Source organism: Cyprinus carpio, chromosome B19, assembly GCF_018340385.1.
Source record: "Cyprinus carpio isolate SPL01 chromosome B19, ASM1834038v1, whole genome shotgun sequence".
Taxonomy (NCBI): Eukaryota; Metazoa; Chordata; class Actinopteri; order Cypriniformes; family Cyprinidae; genus Cyprinus; species Cyprinus carpio.
Genome location: NC_056615.1, coordinates 26,241,124 through 26,262,563, shown reverse-complemented (window position 1 = coordinate 26,262,563; position 21,440 = coordinate 26,241,124). Strand labels below are relative to the sequence as shown.

Genomic DNA, 21,440 nt, shown 5'->3' with positions numbered 1-21,440 from the left:
TTAACTCCATTGAATAGTTCAGATTAATGTTTTTATGAATTATAAGTTTGCAGACACGTCTCTGTGGTCACGCTGCACCGCGCGCCGCTCACCTGCAGATGTCGCTGTTCACTCAGTTTCTCATCAGCATCAGCATCAGCATCATCTCATCATCACGGCTCGCGCACTGCTGCCCTGACACTCATGCAGTCACATCATATAATGACTGCAGGAAATATAACTCGCGCTCCGATGCATAACTGATCAGACTGATCGATCAACACAAGATCAATGGATCTGGATCTGCGCGCGGATGAAGCCGGTCTGAAACTCTGAACATCATGACATACAGTAGTTATATATAAGTTATTATTGAGCTCTGATCCAGATCTTGAAGATCTTCGGTGACATGAGGCTGAATCATGGCCAGAAACACTTCTCTTTACTTTCGCATCGTCGAGGGACGAAACCTGCCTGCAAAAGACGTGTGAGTGCACTTAATTTCTCTTATGTGTTCCCAGCGAACTCAAAACGTGCTCTAAGAACGTTATTTCTGAATGTTCACTGAACGTCCAGTTTGTGTGTGTGTGCGTGCGTGCGTGCGTATGTTTCGCTTTTAGAGAGAAAACATTCCATTTTACAGAACGTTACAATTCTATAATTTTGCAAACATTATGGGAACATTACTTTTTAATGTCATCTGAACGTTACTATTTTGAGAACGTTATTAAAAACCAGAAACCATTGAAGGAAGGTTATATTAGTGTTACTGTGACAGAATCTGACAATCTTCCATGAAATGTTGTGTTCACTGAAAGTCCTTTTTGTTGTTGTTTTCAGAGAGAGAGAAAGCATTCCATTTTATAATTTTGCAAACATTATGGCAACGTTACTTTTTAATGTCCTCTGAACGGTACAAAACAAGTAACGTTTAAAAAGATTACTATTTTGAGAATGTTACTAAACACCTTTAAAAAATGTTATTTCTGAATGTTCTCGGAACATTCAAAATGTTAAAATGTTTTAAAGTTTTTTTTTTGTTTTGTTTTTTTTCTAGGTTTGGCGAACATTACATTCTATACTTGTGAAAACATTACAACAATGTTATTTTTGAGTGTCCAGTGAACATTCTGAAACAATTAAGCAAGTGACATTTTTTGAATGTTACACGAACATACGTTCAGAAAAAAAAATGTTGCATTTGATCATTGTATAAGCAATGCTTTTGTGCTATCATTTCAAGAGCATTTTTAAAATAACTCTAAACAAATGTTCTATTAAAGTGACTGGGTAACCGTTAGTTTCTAACTTTGAGAGAATGTTCTGTAGTGTTTGATCTAGTACTCTGGAGTCAGAACGCTGTTGACACGAGGATGATGTTGTGTGTTTGTGTCTAGTTCTGGGACCAGTGATCCGTACTGCATCGTCAAAGTTGACAATGAAGTCGTGGCCAGGTGAGTGTCACATCCTCCCCTGTGTGTGTGTGTGTGTGTGTGTGTGTGTGTGTGTGTGTGTGTGTGTGTGTGTGTGTGTTTACTTAAGGGAACACAATTCTCCCCAAAAGATCAAATCTGACAAAACTTTCCTTATAAAAGCAGAAATATTTTGTTAATTTTTTTAATATAATTATGAAATAGATAAAGTCTGACAAAACGTTCCTTAAAAAATATAAATATTTTTAATAAAATAATGTTTTTTATCAGTCTGACAAAACTTTTATTAAAAAAGTAAAAAAAAAAATTTTATTAAAGTAATTATTATTTATTTATTTTAATTAATTTATTTATTTGTAAATATGAAATAGATAAAATCTGACAAAAATTTCCCGTGTTTCCTGTGTGTGTGTGTGTGTGTGTGTGTGTGTATTTTTTTATTTTTTTTTGCAATTGTGAAATAGGTAAAACCTGACAAAACTATCATTGAAAAAGTAAAAATGTTTTTAAATAAAGTAAATAATGTTTTTTTTTTATAGTTCTAAAATAGTTACAATCTGACAAAACTCTCCTTTCAAAAAAAGTATTAAAATAAAGTAATTTTTTCTTTGTAATTGTGAAATATTTAAAATCTGACAAAACGTAAAGTAAAGAAATGTCTTTATAATTTTGAAAAAAATGATACAGCTCCTCACTGTTTGAAAGGTTCATAGATCAGCTAAATCATGTTACATTAAATCTACTGATGTCAGCAGTTTTGTGTGAGGTGGCGGTGTTAATAAAACCCTTAAAAGGAAATATAAAAGCTCATTAATGTGGAACCAAGTATCTGTGTGCATCTTTGAATAATTTATTTTATAATCTGGGCACATAATTGTCTAAACTAAATCTGGCAACACATGCCAGGATTGATGGCCTCAACTGTAAACAAAGTAACAATGTTTCTATAATTCTAAAGATGCACAGTTTATTGTAGTCAGTCTGAAATGAAAAAAAAAAAAAAAAAAAACAGCTGTATGTGTACAGTAAATGTGCACGAAAGCCATGTCTCTAAACAAGTAGGTCATTTGTTTATGTTTTGAAAGCTAAGTAATCATCATAATAGTCACTGATTTATTGATTGCATGCATGATGATTAATGGTGTTGTACTGGTTATTGATTGAACTGATGTGTTTGTCACTGATGCTGTGATGATGGGATGCATCACTGCACTTTACAACATCAGCTGGTTACCATGGAGAACAACGAACTAATCTCAAGCCCCTCGCAGAAATGATTTTGTGTGTGTGAAGGAGTCAGTGTTGCTTTCAGATGCTGTATTGTAATAGTTTGATGAACAGCACATGTGGTGCATATTTAAAAAACATTGTGTCTTTTGAAATGGAAATGATCAGGCCTTTCTTTGAGAAATTGGGTGAACTGATTGATTGTTTCCTTCCTCATCACTTAAGGCCGTTTAAATTGTTCTCTGTATCCAGGCAGATTCTGATTCAGGCTCGAACACATGTATTAAACATACACAAATTGGGTCAGTTTTAAATCATGTGTTCTGTGTCCTGTCCAGAACCGCCACCGTCTGGAAGAACCTAAACCCGTTCTGGGGCGAGGAATACACCCTTCACCTGCCGATGGGCTTCCATACGCTCACGTTTTACGTCATGGATGAAGACAACATCGGGTAACAAACGTGCTGTGATCTCAGATTCACTGCAGATTCATGATAAACACCTCAGAAGTGAAAAACGCATGAGGTTAGATAAGTAAACCGACAGCAGTGTAACAAATGTAGCTTATAAAAACATTGTTTTGAAATAATGTTTGTAAAATGTTACATTTACATACATAAATGTTACATTACAATGTTCTACTAACATTACTTTCACCCCAAACTGAACTTTATCTGAACGTTTATTTTTACATGTATTTACATGTCCAATTTTCTTGTTGCTATCATGACGTTATTTAAAAAAAAAAGTGTCTTACAGCATTCTACTAACTTTATTTTCACCCAAAAATCTAACATAATAATATAATGTAACATTATTTGAACACTTATTTTTAATATTTTTAGATTTTTTTGTCGTGATTAGAACGTTATTTAAAGGTTACAAAAACCTTTCTTAAAATGTTCTTCCAATTTTATTTTCATCCAAAATATTATTTTTAAGAACATTAAAATTTCTAGGTTTCTTGCTGTGATTCAGATGTTATTTAAACATTGCAAATATATTTCTTTACAATGCTCTACTAAACTTATTGTCACCCAAAATATATTATTTTGATTATTCTAATAGCGTTAACATTTCTAGTATTCTTGTTGTGATTATAGCGTTACTAAAACATTTTTTAAATGTTCAACTAATTTTTTTAAAACAAAATATAACATTATTTGAACATTTATCTTTAATATTCTAAAAAATTTAAAATGTTGTTTCCTTGTCGCAATTATAACATTATTTAAAGGTTACAATAATGTTTCTTTACAATGCTCTGCTAAATTTATTTTTACCCAAAATATACAGTTATTTGAAAGCGTATTTATATGATTTAAAGAACATTAAAATATCAGTTCAGTTTCAGTTCAGTTTATTTATTTATTTATAAAGCACTATTAAAAGAACAGAGCGTTGAGCAAAGTGCTGTACAATAAAAAAAAAAAGTTTCCACAAAAAAGAAAACAGCAGGATCAAAACACCAATAAAAACATCAAACACAATACAAGTGGAAACCAACCAATGCCTGTCCACTGCAGTCTCAAAAGCTAATCATCAAATATGAGCCTTCAGATGACTTTTAAAAATACTTAGAGTAGGAGCAATGTGGAAGGAAGACACCAAACCACAAAGGCCAGAGAACCCCTTTGCTTGTACCTTGTCCTCTGAACAATTAAAATAGATTGGATCTTAAAGACCTACTGTAGCAGGTTTGTGTAGTGTGGGAGCTCAGACAAGTAAGAGGGAGCTAACCCATTCAAAGACTTATATACAAAAACTAGGAGCTTAAAGTCAATCCTATACTGGACTTGCAACCAGCCCGGAGAGGACAGAATAGGAGAACTATGATCCCACTTGCGAGTCCCCGTCAAAAGCCTAGCGGCAGCATTCTGTAGTAATTGCAACCGGTTTAGAGTCGTTTGACAAACACCCACATAAAAAGAATTGCTATAATCAAACTTCACAAACACAAATGCATGCATCACCTTCTCACAATCTTTACAAGAAAGAAATGGGTTTAACCTTCGCCACTAATCGTAAACAGAAAAAAAAAATTATTTAACGGCTTTGAGGGTATTATCAAATAATACCACTAGATTTTTGACCACAGGTTTACAAAAAGGAGTCAGCTCACCTAAATTTGACAGTTCAGGCGCATAAGAACCTCCAAACCAAACTTAACCAAAGTTCTGTCTTACTCTCATTAAAATTTAAGAAACTTGCTGACATCCAGGCTTTAACCTCCTTCAAAGAATTCACAAGGGAGTCCAGAGCATTTACATGATTTTTCCTCAAAGGCAAATAAATTTGCATATCATCTGCATAAAAATGATAGGAAATCCTATACTTTCGAAAAATTGTCCCTAAAGGTAAAATGTATAAAGAAAATAAAATAGGGACAAGAATGGATCCTTGTGGGACACCACACATCAACGGGGCAGAAGATGAAAATGCTAGACCTGATTTGACAGAGAAACTTCTATTCTATAGGAATGATCTAAACCACTTAAGAGCGGTACCCTGAATACCTGTCACTTCCTCAAGGCCTGAAACAAGGATCCCATGATCAATCGTATCGAAAGCTGCAGTTAGATCTAAGAGCAAAGAACCACACAATCACTAAATAATAAAATATCATTAAGTGCTTGCAGACTCAGTACTGTGGTAATCTTTAAAGCTGGACTGAAAAGTCTCTAACACAGCATTTTAAATCAATAAACTCTGTAGTTGACTAAAAACAATTTTCTCTAAAACCTTAGATAAAAACGGAAGTTTTGAAATCAGTCAGAAATTGGACAGAACAGAACGATCCAAATTTGTCTTTTTAAGAAGTGGTTGCACCACAGCATGTTTCAGTGACGACAGCATCAAACCTATCATTAATAATAGACAGAATGCTTGGGCCAATAATATCAAAGACCTTTTTAAACAGCCATGATGGAATACTAACCAGAGGACAGTTGGTGGGTTTCATCCGACTTAAAATCTCAGTGAGTGTCACCAAAGATACCGGCAAAAAATTTGTGAACGTAGCAGAGCACAAAGTAGGAACAGAAGGATCCAAATTACAATTAACAGTCTCAGATCTAATTGTCATAATCTTGTTCACAAAACAAATTGTCAAAAATCTTCACAAGTCAAAGACTCATCAACTCTCTCACTTGGATTGATCACAGAATTTATAATGCTGAATACAACTCTAGGTTTATGATAGTTACTAGAAACTAGACAAAAAAGTTTGTTAAGACAAACTTTAGGTTGGCTTGAGAAACCCTAGCTTGAAAGTTTAAAGCAGTTGTAAAAGCATGAAGTTTGAAAATTTAGATAATTTAGCATTATTAGCATGTTGTTAACATGTTTCCAGCATGATTACCATGTTGCTAGCATGCTGTTAGCATGATTAGTGTGCTGATAACATGTTGTTAGCATGATTAGCATGTCACTAGCATGTTGTTATCATTATTAGCATGTCATTAGCATGTTTTCAACATGATTAGCATGTTGTTAGCATGATTAGCAAGTTGATAGCATGTCACTGATATGTTGTAGCATGACTAGCATGTTGATAACATGTCGTTAGCATGTTTCCAGCATGATTAGCATGTTACTACCATGATGTTAACATGATTAGCCAATTACTAGCATGTTGCTATCATGTTTCTAGCATGATTAACAAGTTGCTAGCATGTTTTCTAACATAATTAGCACATTACTAGCATGTTATTAGTATTATTAGCAAGTTACTAGCATGATTCTAGCATTATTAGCATGTTACTAGCTTGTTAACATGTTTCTTGCATGATTAGCATGGTACTAGCATGATTAACATGTTGTTAGCATGATTAACATGATGATAACATGTCGCTAATATGTTGTAGCATGACTGGCGTGTTGATAACATGTTGCTAGCATGTTTCCAGCATGATTAGCATGTTACTAGCATATTGTTAACATGTTTCTAGCATGATTAGCATGTTGTTAACATGATAAGCATGTTGATAACATGACGCTGATATGTTGTAGCTAACTAGCATGTTGATAACATGTTGCTAGCATGTTTCCAGCATGATTAGCATGTTAGTACCATGTAGTTAACATGATTAGCAAATTACTAGCATGTTGCTGTCATGTTTCTAGCATGATTAATAAAGTTGATAGCATGTTTTCTAACATAATTAGCACGTTACTAGCATGTTATTAACATTATTAGCAAGTTACTAGCATGATTCTAGCACGATTAGCATGTTACTAGCTTGTTGTTAACATGTTACTAGCATGATTAGCATGTTACTAGCATATTGTTAGCATGATTAGCAAGTTACTAGCATGTTTCTAGCATGATTAGCAAGTTACTAGCATATTGTCACTTAGAATGTTCATCAAGTAGGCTACAATAACATCATAAGGACATTTATTTGAGAATGCTGTGAGAAGGTATATCAAATACGAATGAGGTTATAAGACTGTTTAGCGCTCACACCTTTAGCATCGTTTCCGGTCTTCTGCTGGTCATGTGATGAACACACAGATGTCTGCTCTTTGCTTCTTTCCTCCGTTTGACTGTAGCTCTGTCTGTTCACCTGTGTTTCGTTCGGTCTGTAAATGTAGAGTTGAAGATAATCATGCTGGGGGTTTAATATGGAAATCTCTGAATAGTAACACAATTAATTGTTTCTGCCGCAGTCATGATGATGTGATTGGTAAAATCTCCCTGAGTAAAGACGTGATCGCCGCTCAACACAAAGGTAATAACTTTTCTACAAAGAATAACAGATGTGCAGAAAACAGACCCATTTAGCACAAATTAAAATAGCACAGGATTAACAAAACCCAAACACATTACACACAATAAAGATGTAAAATAACATTCGAATATAGTCGCTTTTATATTACAATTATCAGAAGATAGAATCAGAATGAGCTTTACTGTCAGGTATGTTTTTACACATACGAGGAATTTACTTTAGTGACAGAAGCTCCACAGCCACTTTTGTTTTATTTATAAATTTATTATAATCTCTTTTATGTTACTATAAAGCCACTTTAATTTTAATTTATATTTTTATTTAATTTTTTACTATTTATTTTACTATAACAGCCACTTTTATATCTGTATTACGACACTTATTTATTAATTATGTCTATACATATATTTATGTATATATGCAAAATTGCTCTGCTTTAAAATCATGCTGCATGGCCTCATTCAGATTATTCTGCAGGATTATGTGAATTCTATGCATGCACATTTACAAACACCGAATACACATCATTTTGTGCATAATACACAGCCGGAGCATAAACAAACTCTATGCATGAGATACTGTATCCCATAATGCACTACACACGACTTGATCTTGCATTTCCAGTCTGACAAGTGAAAAGCAAATCATAGCACTATTTATAACTTTATCTTTTTTGACACAATTTTTTTTTTTTTGGTTATGCTGTCAAAATCTGTGAAATGTGACAAAAACAGATTTAGAATGCAAAACATTTTTAGAGCCATTGCATTAAGCATGCAATAAATCTAAATATGGTTTATGTATAATACTGTATGTAAAAAGTATGCACTGATAAACGTTTAAACAGTATTATGCTGTATTAAACCTACGACATTGCGTGCTTGATTCAGTGTGTGGCTTCCAGTTATCATCTCAGAAATATTTTCAATATAAAATAATGAGTCAAGATGATGTTAAGATTGACATCAGGTTTATTAAAGTTAACAAAAACGGAAACTAAAACCATTAAAAACAAATCTTTACTTGAAATAAAATAAATGTTAACTGAAATGAAATAAAATATATATATAAAAAAAAAAAAAAATCAAAAAAACAACAACAACATGAACTAAAAAAAAAAAAAAAGCAACAAAAAAAAACAATAAAAAAAACAAAAAAAACAAAAAAAAGAAAAAAAAAAAAAAGCTAATAATATACAAATATAAAAATTGTTAAAGCTGCAAAAAAACTCTTAATAATAATAATAGTAGTATGTAAATGAGTCAAAGCTGATTTTACTTGATATTTGCCACACTGCAAATGAAAGGTTTGCATTGCATTGCATTGTGGGAGACAGTATCTGCAGTGCATTCTGGTTGTATACTGCACACTTTGGCAAATGCTAACATTAAATCTGTGTATGGTTTACAGTATAAATACTATATACTAACAAAAAAGAAATAGTATGGATGCAAAAATAAATAAATAAATAGTATGCATGCTATTCTGAACACATCCAGTGAGTCTTCTGTAATGTGTTATGTGTGTGTGTTCCTGCAGGTTTCGATAACTGGTTGAATCTGACGCGAGTGGATCCGGATCAAGAGGTTCAGGGTGAGATTCGTTTGGCTCTGGAGCTGCACAGAGACGCTCAGAGAAGCAGCCTGCACTGTCACGTCATCGAGGCCCGGTGAGGACCTGATCCAGCCTTCTCATAAACTGACATTAGTACAAATATTATTTGTTCTGTAACAGGCTGCTTTTCTTCCTCTATTGTAAGTCGCTTTGGATGAAAGTGACGTGAAAAGTTATATTTATGCCCTGTGGCTCAGTGGTAGAGCATTGCGTTAGCAGCGCAAAAGGTTGTGGGTTTGATTCCCAGGGAACACATGTTAGGTAAAAATATAGCCTGAATGCACTGTAAGTCGCTTTGGATAAAAGTGTCTGCTAAATGCATAAATGTAAATGTTATGCTTCAGCTGTTTGTCAGTCTGTCTGAATCGTGAAGTGTTGTGTGGTTACAGTGATTTGGCTCCACGTGATATTTCCGGTACCTCTGATCCGTTCACCAGAATCATCTACAACAACCTCAGCGCTGAGACATCGGTGAGATCCTCATCAGTCTCCATCCATACTGTTATCAGAGACTCTCAGGCTACAAAACAGACAAAACACATCATTAAAGCAGGCTTTTGCATGTTCAAAACATTCACAGTACACGCCAGAACCAGCGTTTGGGTGCAGTTTTCACTTCCCTCCTTCTTCTTAGATTGGAGCAAAATCCAAATCTTGTGATTTTTCTGATAAAAATGAGCTCCATTCTCCTTGTTTTCTGTGCTTGTTTGTAGGGCTGCAAAATTTGTGATTATATATTAATATAACTATAAAACAATAATAATAATAATTTTATTATTATTATTATATATAAGAAATATTGTAATATTTCACTGAAAAATTTTTAAAAAAAATTGCATTTAAGTAAAATATAATAATAATCGTATTATACAGTGTAAAATTACAATACTAATATTTATGACTTAATATGCTGTGCTTGTTTGTAGGGCTGCACAATTTGGCCCCAGATTTTGTGATTATATATCAGTATGGCTATAAAAAGATTAAAAATAATAGTTATTATTGTTATTACTACTACTACTACTACATAGTAAATAAAAATCTTAAACAAAATAAGAACTATTGCAATTGCAATATTTCACTGTAAAAAAAGAGTATTGAAGAAAAATGAAGTAATAATAATAATAATAATTTTATTTTAGAGTACAACTGTAGGATTCCATGACTTATTATCTTTTCTTGTGCTTGTTTGTATGGCTCCACAATTTGGCCCACAATTTTGTGATCAATAACAATAATAATAATTTTAATAATTTTATTTTATAGTACAACTGTAAAATTACAATATTAATACTTCTGACTTAATATATTTTCTACTCTTTCTTCTTCTTGTTAGTATTGCTAAATAAATATGAAATAATATAAGAAATATCACTATTAAAATGAAAACACTTGAGTATTTAAGCAAAATAGAGTTAAACAAAGTTCTTGCATCATGATCAGTATGCGGTATTAAAATGAATTCCTCATGAGCGTGTTCTGCTGTAAGTGTGATAATACCCGGCTGTTTCATCAGATCATAAAGAAGACGCGCTTCCCGCATTGGGACGAGACGCTGGAGTTGAGTTTGGATGAAGGTGATGATGATGATGATGATGAGGGTGGAAGCGTGACGGTGGAGGTCTGGGACTGGGACATGGTGGGCAAGAACGACTTCCTGGGAAAGGTGATTGTTTAACTATTCCTTTAAATCATCTTAAATAAGTATCATTTTAAATAACTAGCTCATGCACTCCAGTAATGAATTGTCACTATGTTTCCATGCATGCATTTTTATGTGAAATTTGGGATATTGCATTAAAAAAAAATGCTAAGATGTGCATAAAATCTTAAGGTTTTTTGTGCATAAACATCAAACAAAATATGATGGAACCAATCTGTCTCCATCCATGCATCTTTGGATACATATGCGAAATTAGGCATATTGCATGCAAAAAAAAAAACACTGGGTGGATGTGAATAAAATATACATTTGCATTAAAAAAAATTAGTGCACGACTGAGGCAGATCATTTTTTGTGCATAAACATCAAACACAACATTATGGAAGCAATCTATGTTTCCATCCATGCATCTTTGTATACATATGCAAAATTTGGGATATTGCATTAAAAAAAACACCAAGATGCACATCAGATCTTAAGATGATAAAAAATGGGTATAAACTACAATGCAAACACACTTTTCTGAAACACTTTGATCATTGTGTTTGTAACGAACGTTTAAGACATTATTTCCTTAAAAAATATATTTTTAACTCACCCTCATGTTGCTTGAATCCAGTATGTGGTTGTTTCTTCTGTGGAAAACAAAGCAGCTGTCTAGCATGAGGACAGGATGATGATGATGGTGGTGGCAGCACTGTATTGATTGTGTGTGTTTGTGGGTTGTACAGGTGGAGATCCCTCTGTCATGTCTGCACAGATCTCCTCCGCTGCAGGGCTGGTTTCGTTTGCTGCCGCTGGGAAACACGGAGGACGACGCCAGGTGTGTGTGTGTGTGTGTGTGTGTGTGTGTGTGTGTGTGTGTGTGTTATTCAGTCACATCCATTAGTCACGCTGTGTGTGTGATGGTAATTTAATTTAATGACAAGCTGCTTTCACATCACATTAGTGAAGTGAATTGACGAGGGTCAGAAATTAACTTTGCATTAAAGGGCAACATTTGTATTACTTCAATCAATCAGCTTAAACTGTTATCAACAGCAACAATCTGTTTTAATATTGTATATAAATAATATGTTTAATATATAATGTATAATATATAATGATACACAATGTGTAAAATGCAAATCTGAGGCAACTTGCGCTGATCTGAATGTAATTTGGCAAATTGATACTCTTCATTCATTTTAATATATATATATATATATATATATTAATATATTATGTTAATAATAATCTTTAAATCTTTAATAGAAGTGTTTTATTTTATTTTAAAATTTATTTATAATTTTAAATGTTTTAATTTAATGAATTACACTGCAAAAAAAAAGATATATATATCTTTTTAAAAAATAATTTACTTCCTCTGTATTTTTGTCTTGTTTTCCAGTATAAATATCTAAATATTCTTAAATCAAGATACATTTACTTGAGATGTAAAGCACTGAAAACTTTACTGAAACTTTTATCAAAATTGAGTGAGTTTAATCCCAAAACAAGAAAAAAAAGTGCATGGGGTAAGAAAAATAAATCTTATTTTCCCTTTGAATTATTTGTATTTTTCTGACCCCAGTAGCAGTTTTTTTTTTTTTTTTTTCAGTGTCAGTAAACAAGGCTTAATTTCTTATCTCATGTAAATGTATCTTGATATAAGAGAGGTTTGATATTTTTATTAGAAAATGGCATGTTTTGCAGCATGTAAGCAATTTCTCAAGACAAGTTTGTGTTTGTGTTTGAAGCCTGGTTTGTCTCTGGTTTGTCTGAAGGGATTTGTAATTATGCAAACCCAAAAATGTCAGTTCTAAATTAGGGTGGAGAGAATGAAACCCAAAGAGTGAAAGCGCTATTATGAAGCACACAGACGGCTGACCGTCTCTCATGTTTCTCAGCGGTGAGCTGGGTGCTCTGCGTCTGAAGGTGCGTTTGGCCGAGGACAGGATTCTTCCGTCTGTGTGCTATCAGCCTCTGATCAAGCTGCTGGTGGAGGCCGTCATCTCGCCGTCAAAGGTGCATCACACACACAGACTATTTCTGTCAGTGCATGACATTAAACTCTACGTTCAGTTCTGCTTCTGGTGCTTCAGCTATTCGTCATTAACAGATGACACCCACAACCAAAAATACTGGCCCTGAACCACTGACGATGAACCACAGTGATGTCACGTTTGTCAAATTTAGCTCCAAACCAACTGGTTCCTCTTCTTCTATCTGTCAGACAAGGTTGTGCTACATTCAGAATTCTAATTAAGAATGTCAGTTACGTTCCTGAACTTGAACAGAATTCGAATTGGTGCGGCAAACAAAATGCAGAATCTTAATTTGAATTTAATTTGACATAGCGCTATAGTGGAGTTTAATAATACATTTCGTATAAATGTTCTCATGTAGACTAGCTGTATTTTCAGCATCATTACTCCAGTCTTCAGTGTCACATGATCTTCAGAAATCATTCTAATATGCTGATTTATTATCAGTGTTCAAACTGTTCTGCCGCTCAATATTTTTTTGGAACCTGTGATACTTTTTTCAGGATTCTTTGATGAATAAAATTTAAAAAGAAGAGCATTTATTTAAAATAGAAATCTTTTCTAACAATATACACTGCCGTTCAAAAGTTTGGGATCATTAAATTTTTATTCTTTCTTTTTTTGAAAGAAATTCAAACTTTTATTCAGCAAGGATTTGTTAAATTGATAAGAAGTGATAGAAAAGATTTATATTTTGAATAAACGCTGTTCTTTTTAGGATCACGTGACACTTTATACCGGAGTAATGATGATGGAAATTCAGCTTTGCATCACAGAAATAAATTATATTTTAAAGGATATTAAAATAGAAACCATTATTTTATATTGTAAAAACATTTTGCAATATTATTGTTTTTTTCTGTATTTTTGATCAAATAAATGCAGCCTTGATGAGCAGAAGAGACTTCTTTAACCCCTTAACTGTCACTCACATTTTTGAACATAGACTTAAAAACATTACAAGTCTCACTGATCCCAAACTTTTGAACGGCAGTGTATATAGCCTTTGTATTTCTTCATGTGAACTGGTATTTGTCGGCTAAAGTTGTGCAGTGTGAACTTGGCATGAGACGTAATTTGTTCTTGTCCCAGAATCAGTTGGATTGCTGTGTGAATTGTTCCTGTGCTGTCAGGTGGACGAGCCCTCGCCGCTGACTCTGCTGGAGGAGGTGACGACGGCGGAGAGCAGGCAAGACGTGGCCATGACGCTGGTCAAGATCTATCTGGGTCAGGGTCTGGTCGTGCCATTCCTGGACTACCTCAACACCAGAGAGGTCCACAGCACCAGTACGAGTGTGTGTGTGTGTGTGTGTGTGTGTGTGTGTGTGTGTGTGTGTGTGTGTGTGTGTGTGTGTGTGCGTGATCAGTGCATCTTCTGTGTGTAGATGACGTGACGAGTTCAGTCCAGCTATATTTACCCACAGTCCCCCTCGCCGGAGTCAAGTCGTCTGAACTTCTCCTCTCTCATTAATGGTGTTTGTGTTGGCTTTTCACACTCGGCTGGGGTTTTGTTGCGCCGGTCACAAACAGTGCCTGCGTTTCCATAGCAACTCCACAGGAAGCAGCTTCTAAAGGAAACGGAACAATCATAAGACGGAATGTTCATCAGCGAGCGACGGAAGATTGAAGAGAGAGAAAACCGGCGCGCAAGCAGAAAGAGTTTTAATGCGTCTGTATCTGTCAGATCAACCATATGGGATCATGATTGCAACAAAGACGATAAATATTAAATTCAATTACAATTTTTTAGTAGTAGTTTTTGTTAAGGCAAGACACCACATGCAGGTCAATAAGTTAAAATTATACTAATAGAGAATCACAATACTTTCCCTAGTTGATTAATTACAGTATATCAAGACAGTTGTTTTGGATTACAAGTTTCTGAAATTTAAATTAAATTTGGCATTGTTTAATTAATTATGCACCAATTCGCTTGCATTTCCATTATCACTCCTTAAATCTGAATATACTGTCAACAGACAGAAAAAAAAATTAAACTTACATTTTTACTTACTAGTAGTATAGTATTATTTTGATAGATTTAATTTTTCAGATTTATGCATGATTACACATAAGACTGCATGATTTAGGGGGAAAAATCAAAATGCAAGTTTTCTGAGAAAAAAAAGTAATTGCAACTCCAGTTATAAATTATAGAAATAATAAAATTAAAAAAAATAAGAAGAGAGAATATACTACTATAATATATTAATAATATAATAATAATACTACTAATTAAAATAACATAATTTATCATAATTATATTAATTAATAAATAGCTAATATTTATTATTAAATAAAAACATTACAAAATAATATATAAAATGAAAATAAGAAACTACTGACTAGGTCTGCATAAAATAATAATATTGTTTTATTATTATTATTAATAAAATACAAATATTTCTAAATAAAAACTAAATAAGAAATGTTACTTTTAAATAATACTGCATTGTTATAAAAAAGCATTTAGGAGAAATAGTGTCATAATTTCATATAATGTTATACAATCATACAATTTTTTTAATTATAGCTGTAAATTTACTGTACAGATTTTTATAGCAGTCCTAATTTCTACAGTTTTTACATGTTAAACCATCAAACGTTTATTCTGATGTGAAATATATGCACGGATGACAGACGAAGGCAGATTCCTGGTTGTGTTTTTTTTTTCATGTGTTCTGTTTCTCCCCAACAGCAGATCCAAACACACTCTTCCGGTCCAACTCGCTGGCCTCCAAAGCTATGGAGCAGTTCATGAAGGTGTGTGCAGATCTTCGTCTGAGACATGAGCTTGTGTTTCCGGTGTGTGACTGTAGTCAGAAGCTCTGTGTGTTTCTCAGGCCGTCGGGATGCTGTATCTACACGAGGTTCTGAAGCCCATCATCAACCGCATCTTTGAGGAAAGGAAATACGTCGAGTTGGATCCATGCAAGATAGACCTCAGCTGCTCCAGGTGTGTAGAAACAAAACAGTAGTTCATTCATGCAGTATATCATTAGTTGAAACAGCCATGATGGGGAAAAATAACTGTGCTGCCAGGCAACAGCAGTGAACTCTCCAAACTTGGGCTTTTAGACCCATGTACAGCCTGAGAAATTTATTTATGCATGTAAACTTCTATTTATTATATTCTATTTTTTTTTATTTATTTATTTTTTAAATAATTTCTATTTTCATGCATTAATTTATGCATGTAAAAATCATATTTTTATTACAATGTAATTTTTTTTATTTTTATATAGTTTTAATTTCAGTCATTTATGCATGCATTCATGTTGGAAAAATCCTAATTCTTATAACATTCCATATTATTTTACATTGGTTATTTTTCATTATGCATGCATTCATGTTGGAAAAATCTTTTTTTTTTATTATTATATTCTATATTGTTTATTTTACATTTATTTTATATAATTTTCATTTCAATCATTTCGGTATGCACTCATGTTAGAAAAATATAATAATTAAAAAAAATAATTAAGTTTTTTATATACATACATATGTATAATTTACATTTGAATCACTTGTTTATGCAAGGTATCTAACAAAATAATTATGTTGCATAAAATATAAAACATGAAAAATGAGTGATTATCTTTCCTGTTGTCTATAAACTCTTTCATGCATATTGCAGTATAGTATGACCCCTTTGAAAACGACTGTGACGTCACATGAAGTGCGTCTGACTCGGCGCTCTCTCTGCAGGCGTATCTCGTTTAAAGGCTTGGCGTCGGAGGCTGAGGTCAGGGAGAGCAGCGTGGGGCTCCTGCAGACGTATCTGAGCAGCATCATGGAGGCCATCGTCAGCTCTGTCTCCCAGTGTCCTCCTGTGATGAGAGTCGTCTTCAAACAGCTCCGTAAACGCGTGGAGGAACAGTTTCCAGAACCTGAGAACGAGGTGAGGACCTGATGATGATGATGATGATGATGGTGTGGTTTTACTCATGGTTTGTGTCTCGTAGGATGTGAAGTATTTGGCCATCAGCGGCTTCTTCTTCCTGCGTCTGTTTGCTCCTGCGGTTCTGACGCCCAAACTCTTCCATCTGAGAGAACATCACGCAGACACCAGGACCAGCAGAACGCTGCTGCTGCTCGCTAAGGTACGATGCACATTCACATCGTTAATTAAAGTGCAAATCCAGAAAGAAAATACCCTCCCAGTAAATGCACCTGGAAAGCCCCTATTTTTAAGTTGGGCTTTCGTTATTACAATATGTCATGCATTCATGTTGGAAAAATCATAATCATATCCTATATTATTAGCTTTTTTGTTTATTTTTTATACAATTTTAATTTCAGTCATTTATGCACACGTCAGAAAAAAATATTTATTATAATATTCTATATTGTTTATTTTCATTTATTTTAATGGAATTTTCATTTCGGTCAATTATGCATGCATTCATGTCAGAAAAAAATATTTATTATAATATTCTATATTGTTTATTTTCATTTATTTTTATAGAATTTTAATTTCGGTCAATTATGCATGCAATACTGTTAAAAAAAAAATCATGTTTAGTATTATATTCTGTATTTATTATTTATTTATTTTTTAATAATTTTCATTTCCGTGACTTATTTATGCTTGCATTTATTTTGGAAAAATCTTTATTTTTATTATGTTCTATATTGTTTATTTTTCTATTAATTTTATATAATTCAGTAACATATTATTTTATATCATTTCATTTAAATTATTTATGCATGCATTCATGTTGGAAAAATATGATTTTTATTGTATTATATATATATATATATATATATATATATATATATATATATATATATTATTCATTTCTGTCACTTATTTATGCATGCATTTATTTTGGAAAAATCATAATTTTATTATGTTTTATATTGTTTATTTTTCTATTCATTTTATATAATTTTCATTTCAGCAATTTATTTTATATAATTTCATTTTATGCATTTATTTATGTTGGAAAATCTTAGATTTATTATATTCTTTATTCCTCATTTAACATTTATATTATTATCATTTCAATCATCTATACACACATTTTTGTTGAAAAAATCATATTGTTTATTTATTTTGATTATATTTATTTACAATTTTTATTTCAGTCATTTATCTAGGCATTCATTCATGCAATCATAATTTTTTATAATTTTTTACTTATAAAAAATTAATGCATTTATCAGTGCATTTTGTAGAATGTTCAAGGGATTAGTTTAGGAATCGATATTGTCATAGTTTGCATTTAAAATAAAGGATGGTTGTTAAATTTGAAATGCGGAAACCTGACGAAACTTCAAATGCACTTTAAAAACACAAGAGGAACTGACCGTATACTGTCACTGCGGTCAGCTTCACAGAATGAGGGTTACTATCTGCACACGATCAAATCTGAAGCGCCAGGATGTTCCTCTCGCAGGCTCTGCAGAGTGTGGGGAATCTGGGCCTTCAGCTGGGTCATGGGAAGGAGCAGTGGATGACCCCTCTGCATCCCAGCATCCTTTGCAGCGTGGTGTCCGTCAAAGATTTCCTGGACAAACTCATAGACATCGATCACGACAACGGTGAGTCGCCATGACGACTGGCCACAAATATCACAGCAACTTATTACCATGACGACAGATCGAGAGAGACAATAAAGTATAGGGTTGTTTCATCATGAACTAAAACCATAAAAGCATTTTCATAACACGAAATACAATAAATCATATACAGCGGGTAAAATAAGTATTGAGCATGAATGTGCGTATTGAATATGCGGGTCTGTTATGGTGCATATAACAAAACTGTGTACATTTTACAAGTTGATCACAAAAATAATGCAAAAGGTGATAATTAAGAGCAGGTGTGTGTGTGAAGGTTGACTGAGAGATCACATAGTCATATCTACTGTGACACCACGCTCAACACGTTCTGTCGAACACTGCTTTAATATTTAATGCATGTGTGAATACATTACACACAGAGTCTGATATCAGTCACTCCTGCAGCTCTCACACTCCACAGCATCTGTGTTTGATCTGTTAAACATCTGCACAGAGCGTCCAGACTCTGAAGCTTTACAGAAGTCTGTTTGACTGTAATCCGCTGTGTGCCTGACTGACTGTAGTCCAGAGCGCCACCTGCTGTCCTCCCTGCAGCGCTGCACTCAACGCACTCTATCTGAGATTAAACAAGTAGACTGACTGGATGGATTTGAGATAGAAATGATTACTGTAATAATCTAGTTTATATTCTATATTGTTTGTTTATTTTTTTTATTATGTAATTTTCATTTCAATCATTTTTGCATGCATTCATTTTGGAAATTTTTTATTTTTTTATTATATTCTATATTGTTTGTTTATTTTTTATTATTTAATTTTCATTTCAATCATTTTTGCATGCATTCATTTTGGAAAAATGTCCATTTTTATTATATACTATATTGTTAACTTATTTTATTGTTTTCATTTAAATTATTTATGCATGCATTCACCTTGGAAAAATCATAACATTACATTCTATATTGTTATATTTATTTTTTATAATATTTTCATTTCAATCATTTATGCATGCATTCGTGTTAGAAAAAAATCTTGTTTATTTTAATATTTATTTTATATAATTTTCATTTCAACCATTTTATGCATGAATTCACATTGGAAAAATCATATATATTTTTTTAAATATTCTTTATTGTTTATTTTATACAATTATCTATGCATTTATGCATGCTTGCATGTTGTAAAAGTTATATTTTTTATTATATTCTATATTGTTTATTTTACATTTATGCATGCATTTATGTTGAAAAAAAAATCATAATTAAAACCTAAACCACATGGATTTTATATATAAATGATTTCTGTAATCTAGTTTGCCATTTTTGTTTCTCCGTTTCTTTCATTATATTCTTTTTATGTTTTTTTTATATATATTTTAATTTAAAACATTCATGCTTGCATATATGTTTTTTATTTATTTTATCTTTATCTGTATATAATTTTCATTTCAATTATCAAAATTGTTGGGAAAATTATACATTTTTGTTATATTCTATATTATATGCAGTATTTAGTTTTAAATTTTTTCAATATTTTATGCATTCATTCACTTAGGGAAAATAATCATAATTCAAAACTAAAGCACATGTATTTAAGGTTTGAATGATTACAGTAATCATCTGGTCTCTGGTTTGGTCTCTCTGCAGTGTGTGAAGCTCCCCAGCGTGCCGTGTTTTTGCCGTCAGTCATCGTGAAGGAAGGGTTTCTGCAGAAATACAAAGCTAAAGGACCTCAGCTGCTCACACGCTTTGCTTTTAAGAAACTATATTTCTGGCTGAGTTCAGAGTCGCTGTCGTATGCCAAGAGCCCCAGCTGGCAGGTCCAACACACTTTCCTTCCCTCTGTGTGTGTGTGTGTGTGTGTGTGTGTGTGTGTGTGTGTGTGTGTCTTTTATGAATGGAGTGTCATGAGCTGTAGGTTCATCTCTTAGCTTTTGATGTTGGGAAAATGCTGAAGTGAGATGCAAGTGTGTGTGTGTGTGGAGTTCACAGACACATTCAGACTGTAGCGTGTATGTGTGTGTGTGTGTGTGTGTGTGTGTGTGTGTGTGTGTGTGTGTGTGTGTGTGTGTGTGTGTGTGTGTGTGTGTAGGTACGCTCCTATATTTCCATAGCGAGTGTGTGTGCGGTGGAGCGTGTGGATGAACATGCCTTTCAGCTCCAGAACGTCATGCAGGTCATTACACAGGACACAGATGGAGAACTACACACCACATACCTGCAGTGCAAGGTGACACGAAACACACACAGTATACAGTATCCGATCACACACACATACAGTATCACATCGCCTGATACTCTCAGACAGACGCTCCAAGCATCACAGTAACCACTAACAACTATACTGACTCGAGGAAGATCCTCCTTATGAACAGTCAACATTTACTGCTCTACTGAGTTCAGCGTTTACACAGTGACAATGCATCATCCAATCCAATCCAATGCACTGAATAATTTACCTGCTATTGCATGAAATCATGAAATATTCTGTTTATTGTATGCATTTTGTAGTAATAACTGGAATATAATATTAAACGTAAAATGATTTTACATCAGTAAAATATGTGTTGAGATTTAGTAATGGTGGAGACTTTATATATCTCTTCTGCTCACCGAGGCTGCATTTATTTGATCAAAAATACAGTAAAAATTTGAAATATTATTACAAATTAAAATATTTGTTTTCTATGTGAATATCTGTTAAACTGCAATTTATTTCTGTGATGTGCAGCTGTATTTTCAGCATCATTACTACTCCAGTCTTCAGTGTCACATGATCTTCAGAAATCATTCTAATATGATGATTAGCTGCTCAAGAAACATTTCTGATTATTATCAATGATGAAAACTGTTGTGCTGCTTCATCATTTTTGTGGAAAATGTGATACATCACCATTCAGTCTGTAGTAAGATTTAAAATAATAATAATAATACTATTCAACAAACAAGCATTAAATAAATTTACTTAACAGAAAATAAAGACAATACATACTAAAAATAAATTATTTATATATCTAAAAATGGTGTTCTTTAACTTTGTATTCAACAAATAATCCTGAAAAAGTTAAAGTCACAGTTTCCACAAAATATTAGGAAATATATTAAGAAACAAAAACTGTTTTAAGTATTGATAATAATAAGAACCATTATTAATAACTGAGCACAAGTAATAATAAAAAAAAAATTAAGCAGCAAATCAGCATCGTTAACGTTAATGTTTCTGTGTAAACTGTGGC

General features: G+C 33.0%; 1 protein-coding gene and 1 long non-coding RNA gene across 2 annotated transcripts; one reads left to right on the top strand and one right to left on the bottom strand.

Moving 5' to 3' along the window:
- The first annotated feature begins 159 nt into the window (after nt 1-159).
- Nucleotides 160-20,792, top strand: LOC109104438 (rasGAP-activating-like protein 1). Its single transcript, XM_042745162.1, has 17 exons — nt 160-466; nt 1,377-1,433; nt 2,978-3,091; nt 7,311-7,372; nt 8,912-9,041; nt 9,376-9,457; nt 10,503-10,652; nt 11,381-11,472; nt 12,539-12,656; nt 13,810-13,963; nt 15,375-15,439; nt 15,520-15,632; nt 16,385-16,577; nt 16,642-16,779; nt 18,079-18,223; nt 19,852-20,024; nt 20,297-20,792. The coding sequence occupies exons 1-17, from the start codon at nt 402-404 to the stop codon at nt 20,531-20,533; spliced, it is 2,088 nt and encodes a 695-aa protein (XP_042601096.1). The 5' UTR covers nt 160-401; the 3' UTR covers nt 20,534-20,792.
- Nucleotides 4,662-11,382, bottom strand: LOC122140661. The gene is made up of 3 exons (XR_006157257.1): nt 11,248-11,382; nt 9,406-9,506; nt 4,662-7,223 (listed from the first exon to the last, which is right to left on the bottom strand). It is a non-coding gene; the product is annotated as an uncharacterized LOC122140661 (long non-coding RNA).
- Nucleotides 20,793-21,440: the final 648 nt, after the last annotated feature.

What these genes read in the sequence shown, in the direction of transcription:
- LOC109104438 (XM_042745162.1), top strand. Translation starts at nt 402, where the DNA reads ATGGCCAGAAACACTTCTCTTTACTTTCGCATCGTCGAGGGACGAAAC. An exon ending in AGAACGACTTCCTGGGAAAG is followed by an intron (nt 10,653 to 11,380) that starts GTGATTGTTTAA and finishes TGGGTTGTACAG; the next exon opens with GTGGAGATCCCTCTGTCATG. An exon ending in CGCTGCTGCTGCTCGCTAAG is followed by an intron (nt 16,780 to 18,078) that starts GTACGATGCACA and finishes TTCCTCTCGCAG; the next exon opens with GCTCTGCAGAGTGTGGGGAA.